The 23,957-nt window shown below is 37.2% G+C and overlaps 1 protein-coding gene across 4 annotated transcripts in view; it reads left to right on the top strand.

The window, feature by feature from the left end:
* Positions 1-23,678, top strand: part of CADPS2 (calcium dependent secretion activator 2) — a 351,208-nt gene extending 327,530 nt beyond the window's left edge. For all 4 annotated transcript variants that reach the window (XM_063309566.1, XM_063309564.1, XM_063309563.1 and 1 more), the window contains 2 exons: positions 21,641-21,745; positions 22,959-23,678. In XM_063309566.1, coding sequence (XP_063165636.1) covers positions 21,641-21,745; positions 22,959-23,129 — 276 coding nt within the window. In that variant the 3' untranslated portion in view covers positions 23,130-23,678. The remainder of the gene's footprint in view (positions 1-21,640; positions 21,746-22,958) is intronic.
* The last annotated feature ends 279 nt before the right edge of the window (positions 23,679-23,957 follow it).

Genomic DNA, 23,957 nt, shown 5'->3' with positions numbered 1-23,957 from the left:
CAGAATCAAGGAATTTCCAATGCATAATAGAAAGACATAGTGAGAGAATCCTAGTGACTGCTGTGTCTCAAGAGCACTATTATATTCCAGCCATTTCGGTCGTCTTTCTCTTTCCCAACCTGTTATTGGCTGCCCATCCCCTCTTTTGCCTAAAGGGCCACTTTCTATTTGTCCCTTTTTTTTCTGCCATGGTCAGATTTGCCAGCCTGGTTGTTTTTTATCGTCTTTGTGCAGTCCAACTCTCATAATCAGCTGCATCTATTTTCCTTGAGAAACCCAATTTCTGCAGTTTCCCGCAGTTCATTCCAGTACTGATTCTTAATACTTTCCCATTTGTCATGGAAGGTATTTATTTACATTCAATCTCCATAGCATTTCAGAAAGCTTTTATAGCAGTTTCCTTTAATTATGCAAGTTTTCTGCAAATGTTTTCATAACAGCAATTCACAGCCCTTGCTGTGACACTTCACTCATGTCAGTTGTGCAAGGTCTCACCACACAAGACTCTCTGCCATGGATATGTCATGTCAGTGTTTGTTGTTTCTTATCTTGGCTGATTGAAATAAACCTTGTTGTTCAAGTTCCCTCTTTTACAGACATTTGCAAGCAGTTCTAGAAGAAAAGTATCATCTGTTACAATAAGCGAAGTGTTACTATGTGTGAAATTTTATTTATTTATTTATTTGTTTTGCAAAAGCTTTGATGCCTTGCAAGGGGAGAAAACTTATCCATCCAGCTGGCATTTTTACAAAGTATTAAGAGCCATATTTCCAACTTTGCATTAGTTTGGTGGATAGACAAGCATATGGTCCGTTTCAAAGGTGTTTTCCTATTTCCCACAGCTTGCGTTATAACTTTTCAAATGTTTAAAACTTCTGGGTAAAAATCACCATTCACTCTTCTGGCAATGTTAATGAGCATTTGGAGAGACTCGATGCTTTTACAAGAGTTTTGGATTCAAAGCTGCAGGTGGACAGTCTGCCTACGTTTATTTTGTTGTACCTATGGTATTTTGTATTACAGTATTTTTGTGTTACCAGTTACTCATATGAGTTTGCAAGTTATAATTAAATGGAATATCTGAATACGTACATAAAGGTTCTGCTCTTGGATATCATGGCATTACTTGTAGTCTTACTCCATATTTCTTAAACCATAACTGCTGGAGTCATTACAGTTGCTACTAGAGTTGGTAGCCTTGTGCTATTCCCCAACCTTGTCACTTCTGAAATTACATTCAGTATGCCTGTTGCATATATAGTGAATTCAGCTGGCTGTTTCAAGACTAAGTGCAAGTTACATTGTTTTAATTACTCACAAGAGGATTTCTATAAACAATAAAGTCAAGTAACAAACAGCACTTTGCCTGATATAATTACTGACCTTTTTCACATAAAAGTCTGAACTCTGTTCAGGAGCAAGGCTCAGTGAGCCTCAGAAATTAAACTCTCTGCTTTCCTGTCCTTTTCTGGCAAAGTTATGAGCACACGAAAAATTTTGCTTTTGCTTATAAATTATACAGCATAAATCCCTCAGCATATCAAAACTCAGGAAAAGCTTAGTCTGAACTAATCAGAGCTCAGTCTAGTGGCACTAAGTGGGCTATTCATCAAGAATAATTGTATACACATCAAAACTATTTGTGTTTTAAACAATAGCTTAATTTTATATCTTGGTATGACAAATACCTGTGGTAGATTATTATTTACATATTTTGATTTTATATATTCTGGTACAAGATTTGATAAATTGGCTTTGGGAATATTTCCAGTGCTGTGAGTAGTTTTAATTTTTTAGATTAATGTTGTTATTGTTTTTAGCCCCTTGTTCTAAAAATCCATGACTATTCAGATGAGAAATGTATTTGTTTGATTTGATTTGATTTCTATAGCCACCCATCTCAACAAATGACTCTGGATGGTGTATAATCATAAACATAAAATAATTTAAAACAATTAAAACAATACAAAATAAATATACATGGTCACCAAGTAAAAATATCACCATAGATGTCAATATAGCCAAGAAACAGGGCCCTTAACACACTTGGTGTTAAACTAACAATTTCACTTAACAGTTTCACCCTTGAAATTGCCAATCCCCTGTTTTTTTAATCATCTTACCTGGAAAATTCAAACATTTTAGGAAATCCAAATAAAGATGTTGCCCATTTGTAGATTTTGGAGCTCATGCACACAGACGGTGCTTGCAACTACAATATCAAGGTATATGTTGTATAGTATTACTTAAATTATTTATGTAAATAATGGTAATCGAGCATTCAGTGCAGAGAAGAATTAGACCAATGAAGCTCAAACAACCTATAATTACAGACCCATTTGCTTAAACACAGGGTTGCTGCAAATTGTGTATTTGCTCACTTGTGGTGTTTCCATGAACAGATTGTATAGAAATGTTCTCAGCTGAGCTTTGTGAGGCTAGGCAGCAGACACGGGTGGAAGATTAGCTCCCTTGCTATATCTTTCAATGGCTCTAAAATTGTGTCTCCATTCCACTCTCATTTTTAATATATATCTGATACTAGATTTAAACAAAAAGCTCTGTCACATATATTTTCTGTCAGTTTCGGGCTGCAGTGGGCTGATTCATACATAAATGTTCAGTAATTTTAAGGAGAATCACAGTTGTGCTGAATCAAGTAGTTAGCATATATGAATGAGCTTTTGGGGGCGGGGGGGTCCATTTCATTATATTTTATAGCAAGGGTATGAAAAGTAGCATGAATGAGCTACCACAAACAAATTGAAGTTTCTATCAAGTCAAATAGACTTCCTTCTAAGGGAATTAATTCACATACTGAGTTGTAAAAAACTGCATCCACTCCATCTTGTAGAAATGAGGCTGATAACTGGATGAATGGGGAGAGGAAGAGATAAAGTCACCACCCTGTCATCTTTGTGTTGAGCCGCAATATCTGATAGTGATTTTTGCCTGGCCAGCAGCAACAGTTCCAAACCTGGATGTAGAACCCTGAAAACTCCAGGGCTGTCATGGCTAAGCAGCTAAAGAAGTGTTTCTCAACCTTGGCAACTGTGAAGTCCACACATCTTAAAGTTGCCACGGTTAAGAAACACTGAGCTAGAGTATCTTCAGCCATGGGACAAGTAGTCTTTGTGCTGTTTCCACTCCATTGCATGAAGTCTCCACTTGCCACTTCCTGTCCTGTGCACAAGAAGAGGATAGATTATAATTAAAATGTTCTAAGTTGGGAGCCCTTGCTGGTGAATTAGCAGAAAACTTTTCATTCTTAAGCACTAAAAGGCAGTTCATTTTTAATCATCCATGAAAATGAAAGAGGAAAGTCACATTCTGATATACTGAAATAACATGAAAAACCTTTTTTGGGGGGGTCTGAAAAATAATTCATGCTTTGGGGGTTGGTTGAATGAAAATAGATTACTTTTAAAATAATGATTCATCAGTGTTTCAGAACTAAGTCACGCCTGTATTCCTTAAAACTTTTCAACCATTATACCTCATGTGAGAAGAAACTTCTTAAGGTGGCTTTCAGCATTTCAGACTGAAGACAGGTAAGCTTTTCCTAAATCACTCCATACTGTTTCAAGATGCCTTGTTGGAAAAGTTAGTACATGTGACTAGCTCCTAGTCAAATCAGAATGTCCACATTTCTCTCATCTAACAGTGTATATTGTTCATTTAAGGAGATTTTTAAAATTTTATTTATTTATTTGTCAAATTTGTCACCACCCATCTCCTCCCACCAGAGGAACTCTGGGCGGTTTACAATAAAAGTAGTCAATTAAAACAATAGTCATAGAATATAAATATGAGATATAAAAATATAATTACAGTTAATAAATACAAAAATAAGAATAAAATTGATGGATGGATACATAGATTGCTTTTTTGTCTGTGAATAGATACATGGGAATAGTTCCCAGCTCAAATATAATGGAGAATAGGTTCAGGATTAGTTCAAATAATTGATTTGATTATGCTTGTATGCATTTAAAGAGTCTTTCTTGAATTAAAAACAAGATTTAAAATGTCTGTGGGTGTGAAGATAGGTGGGAAAAATGGCACTGTGGCATAAGGAAGGTTTTGCCTTTTTCCGTGATATAGTAGAACTGCTCTCCTCCAGTTGTAGTAATAGGGAGGTTTTCACTGTCATTAATATGACAGTGTCTTTTGTCTATTTGAGTTACAAACAAGAAGCGTAGCCTGCATCCTTAGCCATTGTTCCGCTGCTCAGCAGCAACATCTTTTTCATGAGCTTGAGCATCATGGAATGTCTAGGAACAGGTGCTGGAGGTGCAGATTTCAAAGAAGTGGGTGGCTACGTCTGTGAGTCCTGATAGAGGAAATCTCTCTGACTCCATAGATTCCTCCACATTCTTCTCTTCTCTCTCCCTGTATACCATACCAGAACAGTCATATGGAAGCAAAAAGTTGCATTGCATAGGCTGCACCATCAAAATCTCCTAGTAGCAAAAAACAAAATCTTCCTAGAAACTGTAAGATACTTATTACCATAGAAGCTTGTTGGAAGAATACTCTTAAACTTGGATGAAATCAGGCCGCAAAATCAGTAATATCTCTATTACTCTTTTAGCCTTTGGCAAGCCTCCAACCATGAGAATGGAGCTGGAATTAATTTGTGACTTTTTAATCACAGTCATACCATGTCTGGAGAAAATGGCTGTGGTCATTTCCTTCTGCAGGGTTGGGGAGCCTTTAAGATAGTCTTGCCTGAGAAACTTAAATAATTTTTGACAGATTCCTGCATGAACTTCAGTCTCCCAATAACATGGATTGTATTCCTTTGATTCTTAACTTAATCTCATTAAGGTTTCATGACATTAAATGAGCTATTGAAATTATTGTTCCACAGTCTCCTTCCCTCTTCAGTACTTCTGTGTCCATCTACCTCCCTGAGACTTTACGGGCTTTGAAACATGCATAATAAAGACTAGAAGGCAAGTGGGCCAATTTCCATAAGAATACAATGGAACACAAAGGAGAGTACTGTGAAGCAACCCGTTTGCTTTTTACATCCAGTTCGAGGTATTGCTACTTGCTTTTCAAGGTCTAATGATTGGAGTCCAAATATCAGCTGTACTTTCTTCCCTTAAAATGCTCTTTGTGCTTTGATGTCAGTTCTGGTACCTAACTCTGAAGTCACTCACCTGATGGATATGTGACTGACATCAGTAGTGGTATTTATGAGCTGACTCTAAACATTGTGGTTGTCAAACTACGTATGTTAATTAGTTCTTTTTATTTTTATTTTATTTATTTATATATTAAATTTTGCCACTGCCCATCTCCCCTCAAAGCGGGGACTCTGGGCAGTTTACAATAAAGATAAAAACGTTAAAATACCATAAACATATTTTTTTTGTCTCTTTGATGATACAGGGTTTAGAGTTTTATACTTGTATACTGCCCTAATATCTCCAAAGAGGAAGGGTGGTTTAACAGTGTTTTAGTAAATTATCATTGCTATCATTGGCCTATAGATTCCTCAGATTTGAAAACTACATCTGTGTTTCATCTATTCCTAAAAAAACACCATAACTGCAACTTTGCCTCATATTCTGTTCTAAGTGACTTTGGTTAAGGCTCTTTTACAAAGCTCTTTCACTAGTTGAGTAAACATACCTTCACATTTCTGTGAGAAATGTTTATAATGCACTAAATTCTATCTGTTCTGGTGGAGTTTTAATTGGCTTTAGGCTTATTAAATGAGATGCTAAAGTATCTGACTTAAAAAAAAATAAAATTAGCTGGTGTTAACCTGGTCATATGGCAAAGGTGAATATTGCTCATTAAAAATATTACTTCTGTGGAAAACATGCTTTCTGATCCATATACATGCTTTTTTTCCTGAAATAATAATGCTTCTGAGCATTTCTTCGGGTTACATATCAATCTGACATATTGTCATTTGTACAATAAATAGGGAGAACAATGTCTCTTTTGAAAAGGAAGCAGAGTTTCAAGCTAAGTACAAGAATGTTATTTACTACAGAATAGGCTGTTTAGTCTTGCATGGCATATTTCTTTTCGGTTTTTTTCCCAATTTGTTAACATTCTTGTAGTCCATCACTTTGTATTTAATTTTCAAATCAAGGGTTTAAACCTAGAGAAAATTAAAGAGAGTTATGATAGCCTTCATCAAATATATGAAGAGTTATCATGCACAAGATGGAGCAGCGGGTAGATAAAAATTGCATGCATGCAAATTTTAGCCCATTATTATAGTTAAAGCAATCCAATAGCAGAAGTCTATAATTTCTTTAATAGATTGTGCCCTTTACTTATTAGACTCCTAGGATCAGTAGTAATAAATCTACAGTTGAAGTTCTCATAAAACTAAAGCAGTATTATTTTTGAGCAATTATAAGTATATAACCCTGCTTAAGAATATAGTAAAAGTGTACAGGATCAAAGTGAAACCATCTAGTCTAATATTCTTTGCACATTGTATCAACTACTATGAGCTTCAGGGTATCTGTCAGAGACTGGTTGGTAATGTTTTGTTCAATAAGTGTGTAAATGCACATTGTGCTCCCACTTTTTATTTTACTTCTAAATGTTCATCTTTTTTTGTCATAACTTTTGTTTTAACGGGACAGGGCTTTTTTGGCAATGGTTGGATAGTGCAGTACCTGCCAGGGAAACTGAGGCAGGTCAGGTGTAGGTCACAGTTAAATTAGAAGCTTCAAGGATTAGTGGAAATATATGGATTGTGGAAATCTATCTGAGCTCTAGAGATTAAAAAGCAAATGTACAGTAAGGGATGCCTATGACAAAGAGATGTTAAACATTGCAAGCTGGCTTGGCAGACCAGAGTAGCTATTGCCAGAAAGAACAGTCAGAAGAGAGGCAAGATTGTGTTTTGGAAGAGAAATGTGACTCTTCCCTCTGTTTTTAGTACAGAGCCATTCCATTCCCTCTTAGTATAGACTTGGACTTCCATGTTCCTGTAGTGGAAGATGCTTCGACCACTTTGTCAATTAAAGTAGGGGCTCTCAAAGTGGGAGTTGCAAGCAAATTTGAGAGGGAACGCACTTGCTCCTACACTTCTTGAACACAAGTAGCCTTTCTCAAGCTGCTGCCACTGGACCAGCATGCATGTAGGACAAGAGGCCGGTGTCCCCTTCCAAAGCCTTTGCACTGGCAGCAGTGGATCCTGCAACAGCCTCACGAGCACCATCTAACCAGCCAGAATCAAGGTGCTTGCACCTTTCCCATCGCCCAAGGGCAACTCTTCCTAGTCTTTCTGGGAGACGGCAGAGTGGGTTCTGGCACTAAGCCTGCAGGCTCACTCCAGGCTACCTGAACTCGGCACCTCTTCTGCTTCTTGCAGGAGGGTAATGTACCCCTGGAACATGTCACTGAAAAGTGTTCTAGGTCAGGTATGTTGGGAGGCATTGTGATTTTGGGGGGAAAATAAATGTGCAGGTATAACTTTGCCATCATTAAATTGTGAAACACCATATTCCAGAACAAAACGAATTAGTGTGCTAGCATGGGTCAGTTCCCTACAGTTGTATACTTTTTCAAGAAAAGTACCACATTTACAGTAATCTAGCAAAAAGCATGTAATATTCCAGTTTGTATTCAGTTGATTGAAATATCAGTGACTCGGTATGCGTGCTTAGACAGTTGTACATGCTCACATACATTCAATAACATGTCTTTATACCCCAAAATACTCTTAGTTCACAAATAGCATGCATCAGTACTTTAAAGAAAAAGTGTACAATTGTTATATATAGTAAATGAATGTAGTATGGATGAACTATCATTTGCACTTAGACACAGGTGCAGTGCCATATAGCTACATCTCTGAAAATGATCCCACACTGCATTTGTCCACAGCTGAGGCAAATTTGGCATTTAACTGCAGATCTCAAAATTCAATACAATTTTCTTAAAAGTGTATTATTTCTGGAATATTACACAATATGAGGAACCCCATAGTCAAGAGATAGCTGCCAAAGTAAGTTCTCTCGGTGCCCTTATTTTCAAGCCCAAAGCATGAATAGTAAAGTCAATAGGCTCTCTTTTGGCAGCAGAGCTCATGATGGAGCAATTGGGGAGTAACCCTTCTGTAAACCCAGAACTCTATTTATTCTTAAGGATTTTCTAGATAACACCAGCACACTGTTTAATACCTGGAAGGTCTTTCATAGAATGGCATCTCTCATCGACCTTCCTGCTTCATGAGCTCTTGAGTACTGATTAAGCATCCCGATCTAGAGCAAATGCATTAATCTGGCATTGAGGTTACATAAGTGTGAAAGCAGTCATTAGGTACGCTCCCAGATGGAGGGCTCCTGGCAGTACCAATCAAAGGGTATTGTGTCAGCTTTTTTTTTTCCCTTGAGCTGTTTTTTCCTGAACTTCTCTGGCAGGGAAGAGTTCAAAGTTAAAGACAATGTTGTCTGTAGTCTTTTTAAAAAGTCCATGAACAAGGTAGAATCTGGAAGCAGTTCAGATTTAAATCTGTGAAAAAAGAACCATGACTTTTTTTTTTTAATTAGCCCAGGGGTGGTCATCTATGAACACCCCCGTCAGCTTTCCAAGACTAACTGGTCTTTCACAGAGTACTTCCCAATTCCACCAATATGCTTTGGAAGCAACAACAGAGATTTGGGGCAGCACAGTTTTTTCTAGGGTTTGGAGGTTGGTAAAAATAAGCTCAATCAAAAGTTCCCCCAAACCGGATTAAAGTTTTTTGGGGGGAGAATTTAAAAAAATGGCCTCTAATACCTCTGGGAGCCTTAAGGCACTCATTATGCACTTCAAAATTCCCCATATCAGGCTGAAAATGTTGCCCCAATCATTCCAGTAATATATTTGCATCACAGGCTGTGCTTCCTCCAGTCCTCATTTATAAGTGTAGCTCCCAGCTAGGAAGAAAAAACAACAATAACGCCACTCCTGGAGAATGAGATGAAAGGGTATTTGTTAGCCACTGGGTTTCCAAGAACAGTAGTAATAGCACCAGAAACACTTCAAGTCTGCAATTAGTGTAGTAAAAAAAAAAAAAAAACAGTAACAGATTGCTGTGATCTTCCCTTTCCATTGAATGTCCTTGGTTGCCATCTTGGTCTACTGTTGATGGGTAACTCAAAGGCATCTGCTGTTTTTTATTAAGTTCTTATATTAGAGGGCCTTTCAAATCATCTTCTGAAAAGTAGGACACATACTCACCCTAACTACAGTGTCTTCTCTCTTGAAATACTTGCTTTAAATCAGCCTGGGTTCAGTGAAAATGAAAGAAGACCTGGATGTTAACATAGTTGTCATCTAACAAATTCATATTCCATACAGAAATGTAGGCACTATGAGATTGCATGTGGGTCTTAGAAATGTTTAAAATTACATTTGTTTTTAAGATTAAAGCAATAAATGCATATAATGTGCTATTTTTACACATTTTAAAATCATATTTAAATCATTCACTATTGTTTCAAGTTGAAGGCATTAACATGAACAACCCTCCTGTTAGAGTCATAATGATTCTTGAAATTCCTTTTAACGTCTCAACTTTGTAGATTTGAAGGGTTGTTTTTTTTTTTAGCAATCTTTGGTACAACCACAGTCTTAATTAGAAGACATTGTGGCATTTCCAGACTGCGGAATGAGCTGGATGATACCGATTTGGTAATATACATGAGACTTCCTAGTGAAAGTATGTTTTATTTTTTTCAGGACTTTGTTTAAATGTTACAGAGGTCTGTGATGCTCATTCTCATCCATGAATGTTAAAGTATGTATTACTTTTGTATTCAATCTTTTCTTCAAAAGTCCTATTAAATCTAAAGCAATCCAAGGTTACTAGTTATGCTGTGGAGAACTGAAGAATGGTTTTAAATATTTGGTGTTAATTTTTTGAAAACTAATGTAATAAAGTATACTGCATGTGTGGATTTTTCAGGCATATTTTGAATGGTGGAACAGTAGCTGCTGTCAGAGTTAAATTTTTTATTGATCAGTTTGAACTATGTTTCACAAAGAATTCACATTTAGTGGAAAGGTTTGGATAGTTGGTTGTTTTTTTCTCTCAAAATATAAATGTCAGTGTTCAAAATAGCTCATTCTCAGATTACAGTCTGTCAAGTTAGTTTCAGTCCATCATCATTTTCTATGTTAAATTATCATTTGTAGGTTTGAGCTTTGACAAAAAAAGTTCTTTTGATCTCAATTATATGCCAGGACAACACCTGCAAGTTGAAACTGGGTGGGACACTGTTCCTCTTCTCGCATCCAAAACCTGCATGGGAATGAAGGTCTAGGAAATCTGAGTGAAGCGTACCTAATTCCCAGAGAAATTCCACAAGACAATGCATTGTAGCATGTTGAGCTGCTTATTTCTTTGATAAATCAAAATAATCTTCAAGAAATATGTGGACTTCTGCTATCAGGTTTCCAGAAACTGGATAGGAACGTAACTGTCACTTGGCACAACCCCAGAAATAGATTTCTTGCGGTTTTTTCCTGATGCACCTGGACATACGTGGCAGGTCTGGTAGAATCAGCTAATTAACAACACAGGCTTAAACAGGCACCTCATCTGGCAATGCAGTTAGTTGCCTGATGGTGCTCAGCAGGACTTGGTAGTGCTTTTTATTTTTCTGTCCTAATGGTCTGCTGCCCACCTAATTTTGCCTTATTGTCAACTACTACTTACCGCAGCTTGAGGCCCTCCCAGGAGGCTAAATTATTATCAAAGGATTAGGGAGATGTAGCCTTGTAGCTCTGACATTTCTGATTACTTGTCTATGCCAGAACACTAATTAGCTGTGACTAATTAAGAAAAATGTTCCTGCCATAGAAAACCATTTAAAAGAACTGAGAAGTAAAAAAAAGAAAAAAAGAAAGATTCAAAAGCTGAGCAGTGCTCAGATTTGCTGATACTCTTTACGTTTCTACTGAGCTTTAACTCACCTTTAATTGTGCCTAATTTTTTTTTTAGGCTGGCATAGACAATAAAAGAATATAAGAATCAGTCTGAGATGCCTTCTTTATTTAAGGGAGCAAAATAATTGGCTCCTTTAACACTCTTTGTAGCATCAGGTTTTCCCTATAGAGCATGAAAGAGCAAATCTTGTAAATTTTCAAACATGTTAACAGACTGTTGTGGGAGAAGGCAACCTCACACACATGCGTACGCGTGTGCAGGCACAAAGCACAATTCACAGACACTGTTGGGAGCAGCCCCCTGTTTTCTCACTAGAGCTTGTGCGGATTCCTCACAAACATTATTAAAATAAGAGAAGGAAGGGCAGCCGGTATGCTTAATAGATTGCTTTGCCAGTAAGTCACTTATGAAATACATTTCCAATCCATCGCAATATTCTATCTTTTATTATATACGTGAGTCTGCTTTAATGTATAAAATAATAAGGCAGCCAAATAAAAAGTAACCCTGGAATTTTGTGCTGCACTATGTAAAGATAAAGATGAAACAACGAAAGACTGCTTTTCTAGGTATTTATTCTCTGCCATCCTTAAGAGAAGTAAGTCAATATCAAATAAAATGATTAGTTATAATAATAGATGAAACTATACTTCTAGAATTAAATACTTTATTTTTAAAAAATTGTAAAAGTTCAAGCCAAATTTTATGAAGTCTCCCCATATCCTTGAGTATGTATTTATTCTATATTGTAATAGCTCATTTTTTAATTGAAAAGTTAATTTTTACTTGCTTAATAAATTGCAATGCTGAGAGAGAGTTCATGCTGCCCCATTTATCCTAATACTTTTTTTCCTTGAACTTGGTTTGTGGGTTAGGGTGTAGTTTGAAGATTTTAATTCCACTAATGTTCTGATGTCCCTGAATTAGAGTAATGGTTTGTTGGCTTTTAATTTTGTTACCAGTCAGAGATCAGTTACAGACTTAAACATTACCCTTAGGGTTTCAGATCCATGTTAGCTGATCCAGATAAAACCTGTAGTTCTTTTATGTTTCAGCTTTCCTTATATTACTCTAGTTGACCGAGTTGAGAATAATTTCTCTGGGTGAGCATCCATCCATTTCATAATTCAATCAGCAGGTTTCACCTTTAGAATGAGTCTTGCCATTTCTTCTTCACAAACATAATCACGTCATCTCTTTGATCTCTTCCAATGTTCCTGCATCTGAGGAACAAGAAACTTCCAAATAGTTTGGGGTATTTGTGTAAATTAAAATATAGTCAGCATCCTGTTGAAAAAAAGAGAAAGAATGTTGACATGCAAAGTTTGTCCAGTGAAATAGTTGTGTTTTCAAATAATTCTTGGTGTATTCTTTTGAAACAGCTTTGCCATGCATTTTATCACGGGGTTTTAAACTTTTATAATTATTTGTTTAGCATTACAAAATGCATTTGAATCATGGATTAATTTTGTGCTGCTATAATGTTGCAGTTTTGCAGCACATAAATTGATATAAACTAAACTTTTAAAATAGAAAAATGTTTTTAGAAATCAGTTTTAAATGAACCATGTTGTCTTCTTTTTTTAAAATAACCACTATGGCCAGAATGTTTGGGAGGAAAAGAGAAACATTCATAAATTTTCATAATTTAGAATTGAACTCATGAACTGAAAGCTTTGTCTCTAGGGATAAGAACAAAAAGAGAATTGTTCATAATTATATATACATTTTACTGTGGTGTCTTTAAAAATAGTATAGAAGTACCCTACTGAGATCAATAGGATGCATCCAGCTGTAATAGCTCTGAAACTCTAGGTAAATCTGATAGAAAGTGTTAACTGGGCCTGCTGTCCTCTAGGTAGTAAGGAAAAATCAATAGGTTCTCTACCATTTGGATTGTCTTAGGTCATCTGTTTTCCACCATGAAATGCCAGGCAAAGGCACCATTGAGGGTTTATTGATTTCCTCATGTACTGTAAATATACACACACTTAATCAGCAGGAGAAGCTCACAGTTTCTGTAGCCAGCTATGCATTGCTAGTAACTTTACTAGTGAACCCTGCATGTCTTAAACTAGCTTTTTAAAAGTTTGCCACTATTCATGGCAGATAATTTCTCTTGTGAAGAACTCTGAAATCATAGATCAAATAAAAATAGCTCTCTCCCCCTCCCCCTGAAGAATATTTTCAAAGTATATAAAATATATTAAACCAGTATTAAATATTTGTTACGTTAACAATCTATTAAGGCATATTCAAATAGTTCAGCTTCATTTCTTCTGAGTGAAATTAAGTGACCAACTGTTGATTATGGCCCAAAGGATGGCCATTCTATTGAGAAAGGGGAGAGAAATATCATACTCAGGTAAACCTAGAAGTATGTAGAAATTCAAAGCACTGAGGGGAAAAAAGGGAAGAGGCAGAAAAAAATAAAAACAGTCTGATGATTGAGGCCAGGTACCTTCTAGAATGTCTTGTCAATTAGAAAAGTGTGGTTTAGCCCCTTGAGACTTGCAGGAATGAGGACCTCTGTCCCTCCAGACAGTCCTGACCTACAACTCCAATGCTCATCCCATTTCTTGTGTTGGCTGGGGCTGCTAGGAGGTGTAACTGGAACATTTGGATATCTACCAGTTTCCCACATCTTCTTACAACTTTGTATCCTAGAGCAGTGACTTCCAACAGAGTATTCTAAGTAGTCTGTGGTGTGGGCGCTATAATAGACTTTTTTTTTTTTCAAAATAGCCAAAATGTCATGAGATTATCAAATATTGCAAGGGTTTAGCATTCTTTATTTGGGCCATAAAAATGAATTTTAAAATTCATGACCCTTTAAGTTGGGGCTCCACAGAGATTATGAGGAAGGGTGTGTATGCCGTGTTGTCCACAGGTGTAACGTTGCCAACCAATGGTGTCTAATGATGCTCTTCAAACTCTTCAGTGATGTTGTAGTGATTCTCCTAAAAGAAAAGATTGGGAACTGCTGCTTAGAGGAAGTTATACCTGGCTGGTGCTCACAGTTGCAGGATGAAGTTATACTGCAACACTTTTATAGGTCTTCACAATGGAAAAAGATTGCCACAGAACCATGAAAGCGAGTATAAGCTTTGTTGTCCTGTCTGCTCAATTTTCTTATGGAAAATGCAGTGCTGCCATTTTTTAGAAAAAATAGTAACTTCTGTAGCTCTCTCTCAGTTAAGTTTATTTTAATTCTACTGAGCTTCTTTCTCTGGCTTGTTTCATAGTAATCAAGGAAGGGCAAGGAGTTTATGTTCTGGAACAGAGGAAGACAGCAAATGTCCTGTAGGTAGTATGTGATTCCTTTAACTCCAGTGGATTCAGATGGTCAAGCATGAAAGTGATCTGAAAGATTATGAAATGTGTTTATAAATATTACACAGTGGGGGAGGGATTCATCATAGACTAATTGAATATATTTTAGTGGTAGTTGACCATGCAAACATGAGGTTCCTTTGAGGGATTAATATTACTGACTTTATATTTTTAACGTAGCTGTTTCAGCCTCTGGTGCAGGTGGAATGAATACTCGGGGTGGGGGGTGCTTATATTCAACAACTATGCACAGAAAGAGAATCATTACAAAGGGAGCTAATTTTTATAGTGGCTGCTGTTTTGAATTTCTTCAAAGTTGAAAAGCATTTCAGAAGAGGGCTAAAACAAGATGTCCCTAGTGTAGGCTAACCCCATTTTTGAAGTGCATGAGAGATTAGCAGATGCCCTTGCCAATTTGATACTATCCTCAGTGCTGTATCAGCAGTGGGGCTAGCTTGAGAAGCAGTTCCCAAATTCAGGGCTACTTTTGCTGGTTTGGGATATGATTCTGATTTCAAAAACAGCACTGCCTCCTTCCTTGCTATCTGCTAACTCAAGTTCTCCAGTGAGGTCTTATTCTGAAATAAAACAAATATAAAAGATTAGACTGAAAAGCAAATGGTCAAGGAAAGGAGGTATGCAAAGCGATGTATTAGAACTCTGATTAAATATCTCTGCATATGCAAACTTCAGTGCCCAAATTTCTACATGAGCACCACAGCATCCATGTTGAAGACTCTTGCCACACATATATAGGAAAATCTCATGCTGAAACTCCATGTATATAGTGGAACTCCTGAGTTCTACAGTCAAGTGAATATGTTTTAATAAAGAGTATGCACATGTAATGGTAGAGGCCATTAAAAGTTTTCATTGTGAAGCAGAAGGAGATCGTTTGGAAATGTTTTGAATGGACTACGTAACCAATGGGCTCCAAGCAACTATCCTGAAAAGAGCTGTCAGCATAGTTCGGCTTCAAGGCAAAATCTTCCCCCCCCCCCCCCACTATAGCTGCCGAGGAATAAATCCCATCCCCACCAATTCCTTTGCTTCTGAGGCTATGAAGTATTGTTACTGGCTGAAATCATAATACCCTGAGAGGGGAGAGGTCAAGAACCTGAGCAAATGCACAAGACATTCCTCTCAATCTGGTTTCCATTCTCTTCAACACTTCAGCCGTCTGCCTTGGAAATCCAGGATGAAGCATGTGGATTTCATAACCATGATTTAAAATATTTAGCAACTTCACATCAGAACATGGTTAAGGGGTTACTGTTCTGTGTGGGAATCATCTGTCCCATACACGCAGACACAACACCAGCGTTCCTGTCTTGATATTAATGTAATTTGATTACGAACACACAGAATAATTGCATAAAATTAATTCTGACACAAATGCGGAGCTTTTCAAATGTGAACCAGCATTGCACACAAACAAAAGCAGAACTGCTTTTAGCCAATACTCATTTCAAGTGCATTGATAGAGGCTAGGAAACTATAAATTAGCCAATCTATGATAATTAGTGGGGTGAACATGGCATAATAGAAGATTGCATTCAGTTAATAGGCGGTTTCAATGATAAAAGTCAAAACTTAAAAGTAAGGGGGCTTAATAGGACATTAATTTTGGACTGCATATGGATGATGAAGAACACCCAAATGTATATACAGTCATTTGCTCTGATATTTTATGCATAGCCAATTGATATACTTGTATACAATTGACTGTCTCATCATGTTGGGTCCGTAATGTTCTACCAAAATGTAAATATTTAAGCATCTGAAATGTTCTGGGATAACCTTTCAAAGTATATCTTCATTTCATTTCAAGTCAGATTTGGAGGCATTTTTATGCACCCATGTTGCTTATGTTCAAAACCATTTAATTCTGTGAGAAGGTAATTAAAGCTCACAAATATATGAAAGAAACTTAAATGGTGAGTGACAGCAATGAGATTTATGTATGCCATGTTTCCATGTAATTATTTTGGTCAGTCACATTCTCCTTAAGACACAGTTGCTGAAAATATACTGGGAGGAGAGATGTATGTATGTATAAATAGAGGGTTTAAAAAATAATCACTTTTTCTATAAAGTGCAGACAGCTGTTCTATTATTTTTCGTAGGGACCATATGTAATATAAAATTCTGTAAATGATACAAATTGTGCTGCAGTTTTTGACTTTTCAGTTGGTTGTTTCCAGTTCTGTCTGCTTAAGTACCATTTTATTTTAATTTCCTACCTGCCTTGGATTAAACCACCTTCTTGTTATAAAGAGTCCTTTCAAAATGTTTGAATATCGTCTTAACTTCTGATTGGTGCTGCATTTTTGTCCAGGAGTGAGGTGCTTGAAAATGTTCTAGCATCAAAAAGGGCAAAGTCCTGTATTTATCAACCTAGCATTTATGCTTTTCCTGTTTTAATCAGCAGGTGTGTCAGAGGAATAAGTAGTTTTTGCAGTTACAAGTGTATTTAACGTTGCTAATGAAATCTATTAGGATTTTTACAATAGCAGTTGCTAGTTATTCAGTCAACTCAAAATTGGGTGCTACTGTTGGGTTCTTCTGTTAATTTTAGCATTGCTGCTTTGTGCCCTAATGTAGGACAGAAGTGCTGATCTGCCCTAAACAAAGCTACCATTTCTTGCCCCCTATTCATCAAAAAACACATTCTGTTAGTGACAGTTGCGAGAAGAACCAACCTAAAGAAAAACTGTATGTGGTCTAGTAATTCAGTTATAGAAATATCGGAGCTGAATGGACTGCCGCCTTGTGTATTACTACATGTTGAGTCTTCATTCCAGATAGCAAACAGCTGCATCTTTAAAAAGAGAGAGAGAGAGAGAAAAGAAAGAAAGAAAGAAAGAGAGGGAGAAATCTGGAGCACACGATTTCAAGAGACAAATTACTACATCTAATTAATCACTCTCAAAATGTTATGAAGAGTAGAGAGAAAACAGGGAGATAAGGATTGTGAATATTGAACATATTTGTTTTGTATGTTCCAATAGTCAACAGAATAATGAAATTCCTTAACTACTTCTCTTTAACTTGCCTGAAGAAAGCTCGGTATGTTGCTAAATCTCTTTTCACTAACACTGCCGAGAAACAACTTTAATCCTTGTTAGAAAATTGCCGAGTCTGCAGCTGACAAAGAGCTCATGCTTGTTCTATTGTCCGTGTTCCCGGACCCTGTGAGTGGAGCCCTTTACAGCTGCGTGGATCCAGCCTGGCTCAGCTGTACTATTTAGGAGAGGAGGGTTTGTCAATTTCTATTGACAATAGAGAGAGTTTTTCAGGGCTTGTAGCAGTGCTGAACACAGTTGGGGATCAATGCCAGCCATTCAGCCTGCACCCTCTTTCATTGCTTTGGTTTGTTAATTCAAGACTAAAGGTCCACTGAGGTGGTTTAGGGTGTTTAAGACGGCTGATGAACTGAAAGCGTTTATGGCTCTGGCGTGGCAATTTCCATAGGCGGTGGCAACTATTGACACGGAGGGGGCTGTGTCCTTGTTGACCCTCTTGTTATTAAAAATGCACAAGTGCTGCGCTTCTCAATATTTCAACACTCTTTCATTGTCAATACCACCTTCTGAGCCCTTCAGCTTGTTACTTGCTCTAAAGATCTTCTTAGATTGGGTTTGAAAACTTCACCTTAAACACTAGATTAGACTGATGTTCTGTTTTCTGTGCTCCTGTTGATTTGTTGAACCTTCCCAGGGCTGAAAAGCAAGTAGCAGCTTGATGGGGAGACAGGCTGCTAATATGATTTACCAGTCTACAGTCATGCACAGTAAGTGTGAATAAATACAGGGGTCTTGCAGAGTCAACCCTAGCCTTTCCTTTTTCCTCTCTTTAAAAAAAAAAACTTCAAAAGATATTTCAAGGGAAAATGAAGTGAGTAATACATGCCCTTACAGGAGCTGACTCCTCTAGCAAGAGGAGGGGTAGAACCCATTTTATTTTTAAATGGTTGGCTGCTGTCATGCACCGGTGTGAAAAAATATAGAGAATATACACATTCTGTTTTTATTCTTGTGTAGACCACAGCATCCAAAAACAGTAATGCCATAGGCTTGACATCAGGGTGCATTATAATGCTTTTTCAATTTTTTTGCCCATCAGGCTCAAGAGAATGTGATTCTAGTGTAGGGGGTGGGGACTGAAAAACAGTATTGAAATGCTTTTCCATGCCTGGGGCGTAATTTAGGGAACTTTGATATCTAGCAGACAAAATTTGCTAATATTAAAAGACCTTTGTCTTAAAAATACCAAATGATTGCATACTGCCTGTCAACATTGCTTGGACCTAATGAAGAAATTGTTTTCTTCATGTTGCACAGGAGGCCAGTGCCCTTCCCTTTTTGGGTCTGCCCCCTTAGCTATTGTGGTTTTAGAGGTCTTAGAAGGGGATGATTTGGCTAAAATTAGGGAGGGGGAGGCAGAGGACTGGTAAACTTCATCCAGGGTTCCCTCTTTCTTCCCCTCTTTAATTTGAATAGTGACCTATCTCAGTAATTATTTCTCTCTACAAGCTAGCATTGTAAAGAGATGTGGGTCCTCTGGTTCACTAGAATTACAAGAGTAACCTACTTTGTAATACTCTTTCACATTCTAAGTTGGATCAGAATTCTTGACAGAAGGGTTTATTATGGGAACACAATATACCTCCTTGAACAAACAGAGTTAGTTGCTTTTCCCATTGCTTTCAGTGTCCTGTTATGCAATCCCAAGATTGTATGAACTTTAAACCAAACTGCACATACCGTTTATTATGGTTTTCCTAACTCAATTTTGTTCATTAAGAAAAATGTTCAGAAATAAGTTCCAGCTACTTATTCTGGATGTCATGTAAGAAGCATGTGGATGCAATCATCTTTATCCACATTCTTGCTTGAAGGAATATGCTAATGCCTATATGCTGGGAACTCTGGGCAAATATTTTGTTTTTGTTTTTGCTGTCATACAAGCAGCCATTTTATATTAATAAGCACTTTGGGAAATGTTGGATACTGTAGAAAAAGATTAAGAATATTGCATGATGAATATTAAAATGGTGTGCAGATTATTTACAATTAAGACCCTCTCTTTCCATCCCGTTATAAGTAGCCATGGACAATGAAGGAAAATGGTAATTTTCAACTTCTGGACTAAATGACGTCTGCCAGTTATCTTCTCCATATTTTCAGTGTCTTGAATGTTTGGATGGGAGAGAAGCTCAGCCCCATCTTTTTATGTGGGGCGAGCACATGGCATTTTTGTGGTCAGGGTTCTGGTCTCTTCATGTAACCCTATTAATTTCCTTTCATAGAATTACAAATTGAAGCACTTGTCACAGTAACTGTGGTTTGCTCATTTGTGTAAGAGGCACCACTTTGGCTCTTGACTAATTGTTTGATGCCCAGCCTCCTTTGCATAACTGGTGAGCTCCCCCTTCTCTACCGAGGGTTTTGGTCTTTCCATAGAACTCAGCACCAAATCACGTTGGGTACCTCTGAGGTTAATTTGTCTGAAAGTCTCGTTGATAAGAGAACAGATTGGACCTATCATATTGCATGTAACAATGAATAGATACAAAAGAACAAATGGCAATTAAGAGATTATCAGGTGAGTGTGAATTTATCACCACAAGTGAATTGACTCAGATGCCATCTGTTAAGCTACATGATACTCATCTTAATGTGCCTGACAGGATTCATTGAATGCCACCTGTTAGCCACGGGTTAAAATTCAGATTTACTTTCATTTTTAAAAATATATTTTTAAAAATATGAATAAGACTTTCAGAAACACATTTTAAGAGATTGCTATCCTTTTGAAAGTTATTTTTAAGCACATTTTCACTCTAAAGATAACATCAGAAGTAAATAAGCCAGAAAAGAATTCTGATTTTTCATATAATCTACATGCCTGATCACATCCATCACAGCTGCTCCTTATCCAGAGAGCGATATGTAGTGTAATTCCTCATGCTATTTTATTTTATTATATACAGCTCTTCAGCTAGACATTCTACTGAAAATAAAAGTGACTATAGATCTGAGAATCATCACCTACTGCCTAGATTAGCATCAATAGTGTAAAGCCACATAACAACTAATACTAATATTTAAAACTGGCATAATTACAGTGCCATCTAAGGCACCAGAAAAGAAAGGAAAAATAAGAGAGAACTTGGGGCATGATGGGAGAAGAGGTCCATGCTAGGTTGATTGGAGGTCATGCTAGATCTGACATCAGATCCAGTACATCAACAACATAGCACTTGACAAAGAAAGATGATGGCATAAGTAAAATTCTTTTTGAAGTCAACGGAGGACCCAAATCTCTATCTGGAATCATGCAGCCTTTCCTGAGCCTCAGAGTACGAAATCCTGCTTGGTAGCAACATCTTCAGTGACACCCATCCTGTGGAATGATTTCTCATCTGTGGTACCCACTGTAAAATCTAATGTTCCCCAGTTATTAATTACCCCTAAAATGTGTCTTTTAAAGGCTTACTGAAGAGGAATATAAGCAAACTCATAAACATAACCTCTGATTTTGACTAATCTTTTCTCCTAGGCATGCTTTGGCCTCATGTACATCAAAAGCTACATAAACTTGGCGAGACAACTTGTTCTTACTCCAGGACCTCATTTAAAAAAAAAAAAAAAATGATGGGCACGAATATGAACAGGGTAGGAGTAGGGAGACAGCAATAGCAGTTGATTTTGAAAGGATTTCTTTTTCCTAAATTAAATTTGCAGAGCTTACCTTTTTTTTTTCTATAACATCTCCCTCCACCAACTGTTTCAATAGTTATTTCAGGGGAGTGTGCATTTAATACTGTTTAATGTCATTCCCCACCCCCCATCCGAGGTCCATCTGGCCCTGACCCTGCTGTCCTTTAGAAAAGCTTTAAAACTTGGCTCTTCAAGCACACCAGAGGCCAGGGCAACTTGTAATCTTGCTTGAGTGATGATGGGTGGTTGGAATTTTCTTATTTGTATATTTCCCCAATGAATTGGTATTTTAATACTTAGCTTGTATTTGTATGAAGTTTTTAATTCTATACACCACCTTGAGTCTTTTTGTTTGACTTATATGTTATAAATCTATTATTTTCTGCTTATGGGTAGCAAAGAATGAAAAACTCTTGTACATGAATGGGATGCAACTCTGAACAGTTTTTTTTTTTTTTTTTGCTAATGCTAATGCATATCAAGACCAACTGAGGTCCAGTTAACCGATTTCCTAGCAACAACACTTGCTATTTTATTAACAGAAATTAAGACATTATTGAATTCAAGTGCTGATTTGTAGCTATTTCTAAGTGCTCCATTTACCTCTCATTGCCAGTTCTGTAAAATTGGACTGGATTTTTTTTCTCCCCCTTCTGTTTTGCAGCAGTGGTACAGCAGCTCCATGAAAGTCATGTGTGTGTGGCTGGCTGATAGATTAGATCTCCAGCTTCATATCTACCAGCTGAAGACTCTCATCAAAATAGTAAAGGTAAATAAGCGTAGAATGTGATTACACTGCAGTATTGAAAACAGAAGCAACAACAATAAATTATTACTCTCATTATCAAAAACTTTACCACCTGGCACAGGGAACACTTTTAGTGATATTTCTAGAATAGAGATATAATGTAAACCTAATGCATAGCTACATTGGTTCTAACATAGTCAACTATCCTGTGAAATTATTCTTAGCAAATCAAGAAAAAGTCTTTGGAGGAACCAGCCTTGGTTCCCTAGGCTAAAATACTGCAGAACAGAAACTGACCTCAAAAGACCACGTAATGGAGTAACCAATTATGTAACTATGTAGTTAAAGGGTCATCAGAATCTGTTGAGCTACATGTCAGGTAATCATGGTGCACTGCACAAATGGGGGCTGACAGTGAGCAGTTCCCACAGTTTCAAGACAACGTGAATGGCAAAACACTTCCACCTGTAATTTCTGTCTGCACTTATATCTGAATAGTGGTGTGCAAGGGAATTTAAAAATTGGCAGGAAAGTCTTGCATTATTTTATACTATGCTTTTATTCAATTTGATTCAATGTGTACAAATATTCCACAGAAATGGTGGAAAAGAGCTTAACTGTAAGCCTGTGATCAGCGTTATCAGCTGAAGAATTCATACAGTGTCCATCAAAATGAACTTGTGTTTCAGTTCAGGACCATGTTGGGAAATTTACACTGACTTTGATATGCCTGAGAATTCTGCTGCAGGCAGGAGCAGTGGGTCAACTTGCCATGCCTCTGTTGACCTTAGGTGGCTTGCAGTGGCACAGAAACATTAAAAAAAAAACCTATATTGATCAAGTTAGGATGATCAGGAAAAATATCCTGAGTACAGAATAAGCAGGCCAGCAAGTATCTAAAGAACATGAAACTATCCAAGCCTCAAAAGCTAATACCTTTTTAAAGCATTTATTGTAACAATTTATGTTTTTAAAATGTTTTTTTAAACACTATTAGCCCAGCACCTCTATATGCTTTTCTTTTGCTGCATGTAACAGTTGATTAACATGCACAGCCTACAATATGACATTTGTGATCAATGAGCTCATGCCTTTCATTTTTTTCTTCTGCTGTAGAACCATTCCCAACTTATTTTTATTGAATACAATACTTAGTGAATAGGTGGTATCTTCTATAATAGTCATTCTTAATCTTGTTTTTGACTGTTTTGTGTTGTTGTTGTTTTTGCTACAGAAGACCTATCGAGACTTTAGGTTACAGGGTGTGCTGGAAGGAACCCTAAACAGTAAAACTTACGATACAGTCCATAGCCGTCTCACAGTAGAAGAAGCCACCGTTTCCGTATCTGATGGTAGTGGACTGCAAGGCATCACCATGAAAGACAGTGATGAAGAAGAAGGCTGATGTTTTATGTCTCTCCAAAGTATTTGTTTCATAACTTGTCCTCATCTTTGAGTGTATGTTTTGCCTTAATGCCCTGGTACTAAAATGTGAACTCCTCCCATTTGAAGGAAAGAGAAGAATGGCTTCTGAAAAATAATCTAGGAAGGGAGATGGTGAGGGGCGGAGTTCATGCCAAGGACGTTCTGACATCAGTAGATTTTGCGTATTTTGCCATGTGGCTTCGCTTTGTACTGTGAGAATGCCAATTAGGAGCCAGAGCTCCCCTTGTGATTCATCTTTTGTTTGTATCCTTGCAGTCTCTTACCATACCTTCAGGACGGCATGCCCCTGTGCAGAATGCAAACTGCATACCCCACCAAACCCTTTTGGCTGCCATTCTTGGAAATTCTTCCCATTTCATTGTTCAGAGCCCACACTGTGGCACTTTGCAAAGATTGAAACCCCACCTGTATTTTCTATGATTTGATGCTGCTGTGGTTTTGTTTTCTGAGGAAGTTGTATTTTTGCTCCTTCATTATCAGGTGAAACATTAAAAATCTTACTCTTGTATCCTAGTGTTTTGATTTTGCTACATATAAAGGCAGGAGAATTTCAAGGACTGCTGGGAAAATGCACAGAAAACAAAATTTGAAGTGTTACATCTTCCTCTTTTGCACATCAAAAAAAAAAAACACTCATCTTGTAGGATGTCAGGAAGCTTGCCCTAAGTACTTCTGTGTCTCTGTGAAAACATGCAAGCAATAAGAACCTTTTTGTTGTCACTATCACCTCTGTATCTAGCCCTTATTTGTATAAAACTAAACGATGATTGCAGTATTTAAAACAATT

The sequence above is a fragment of the Candoia aspera genome, chromosome 7, assembly GCF_035149785.1.
Source record: "Candoia aspera isolate rCanAsp1 chromosome 7, rCanAsp1.hap2, whole genome shotgun sequence".
NCBI lineage: Eukaryota > Metazoa > Chordata > Lepidosauria > Squamata > Boidae > Candoia > Candoia aspera.
The sequence above is the reverse complement of the archived record's forward strand: the minus strand, read 5'-3'. Positions and strand labels throughout refer to the sequence as shown.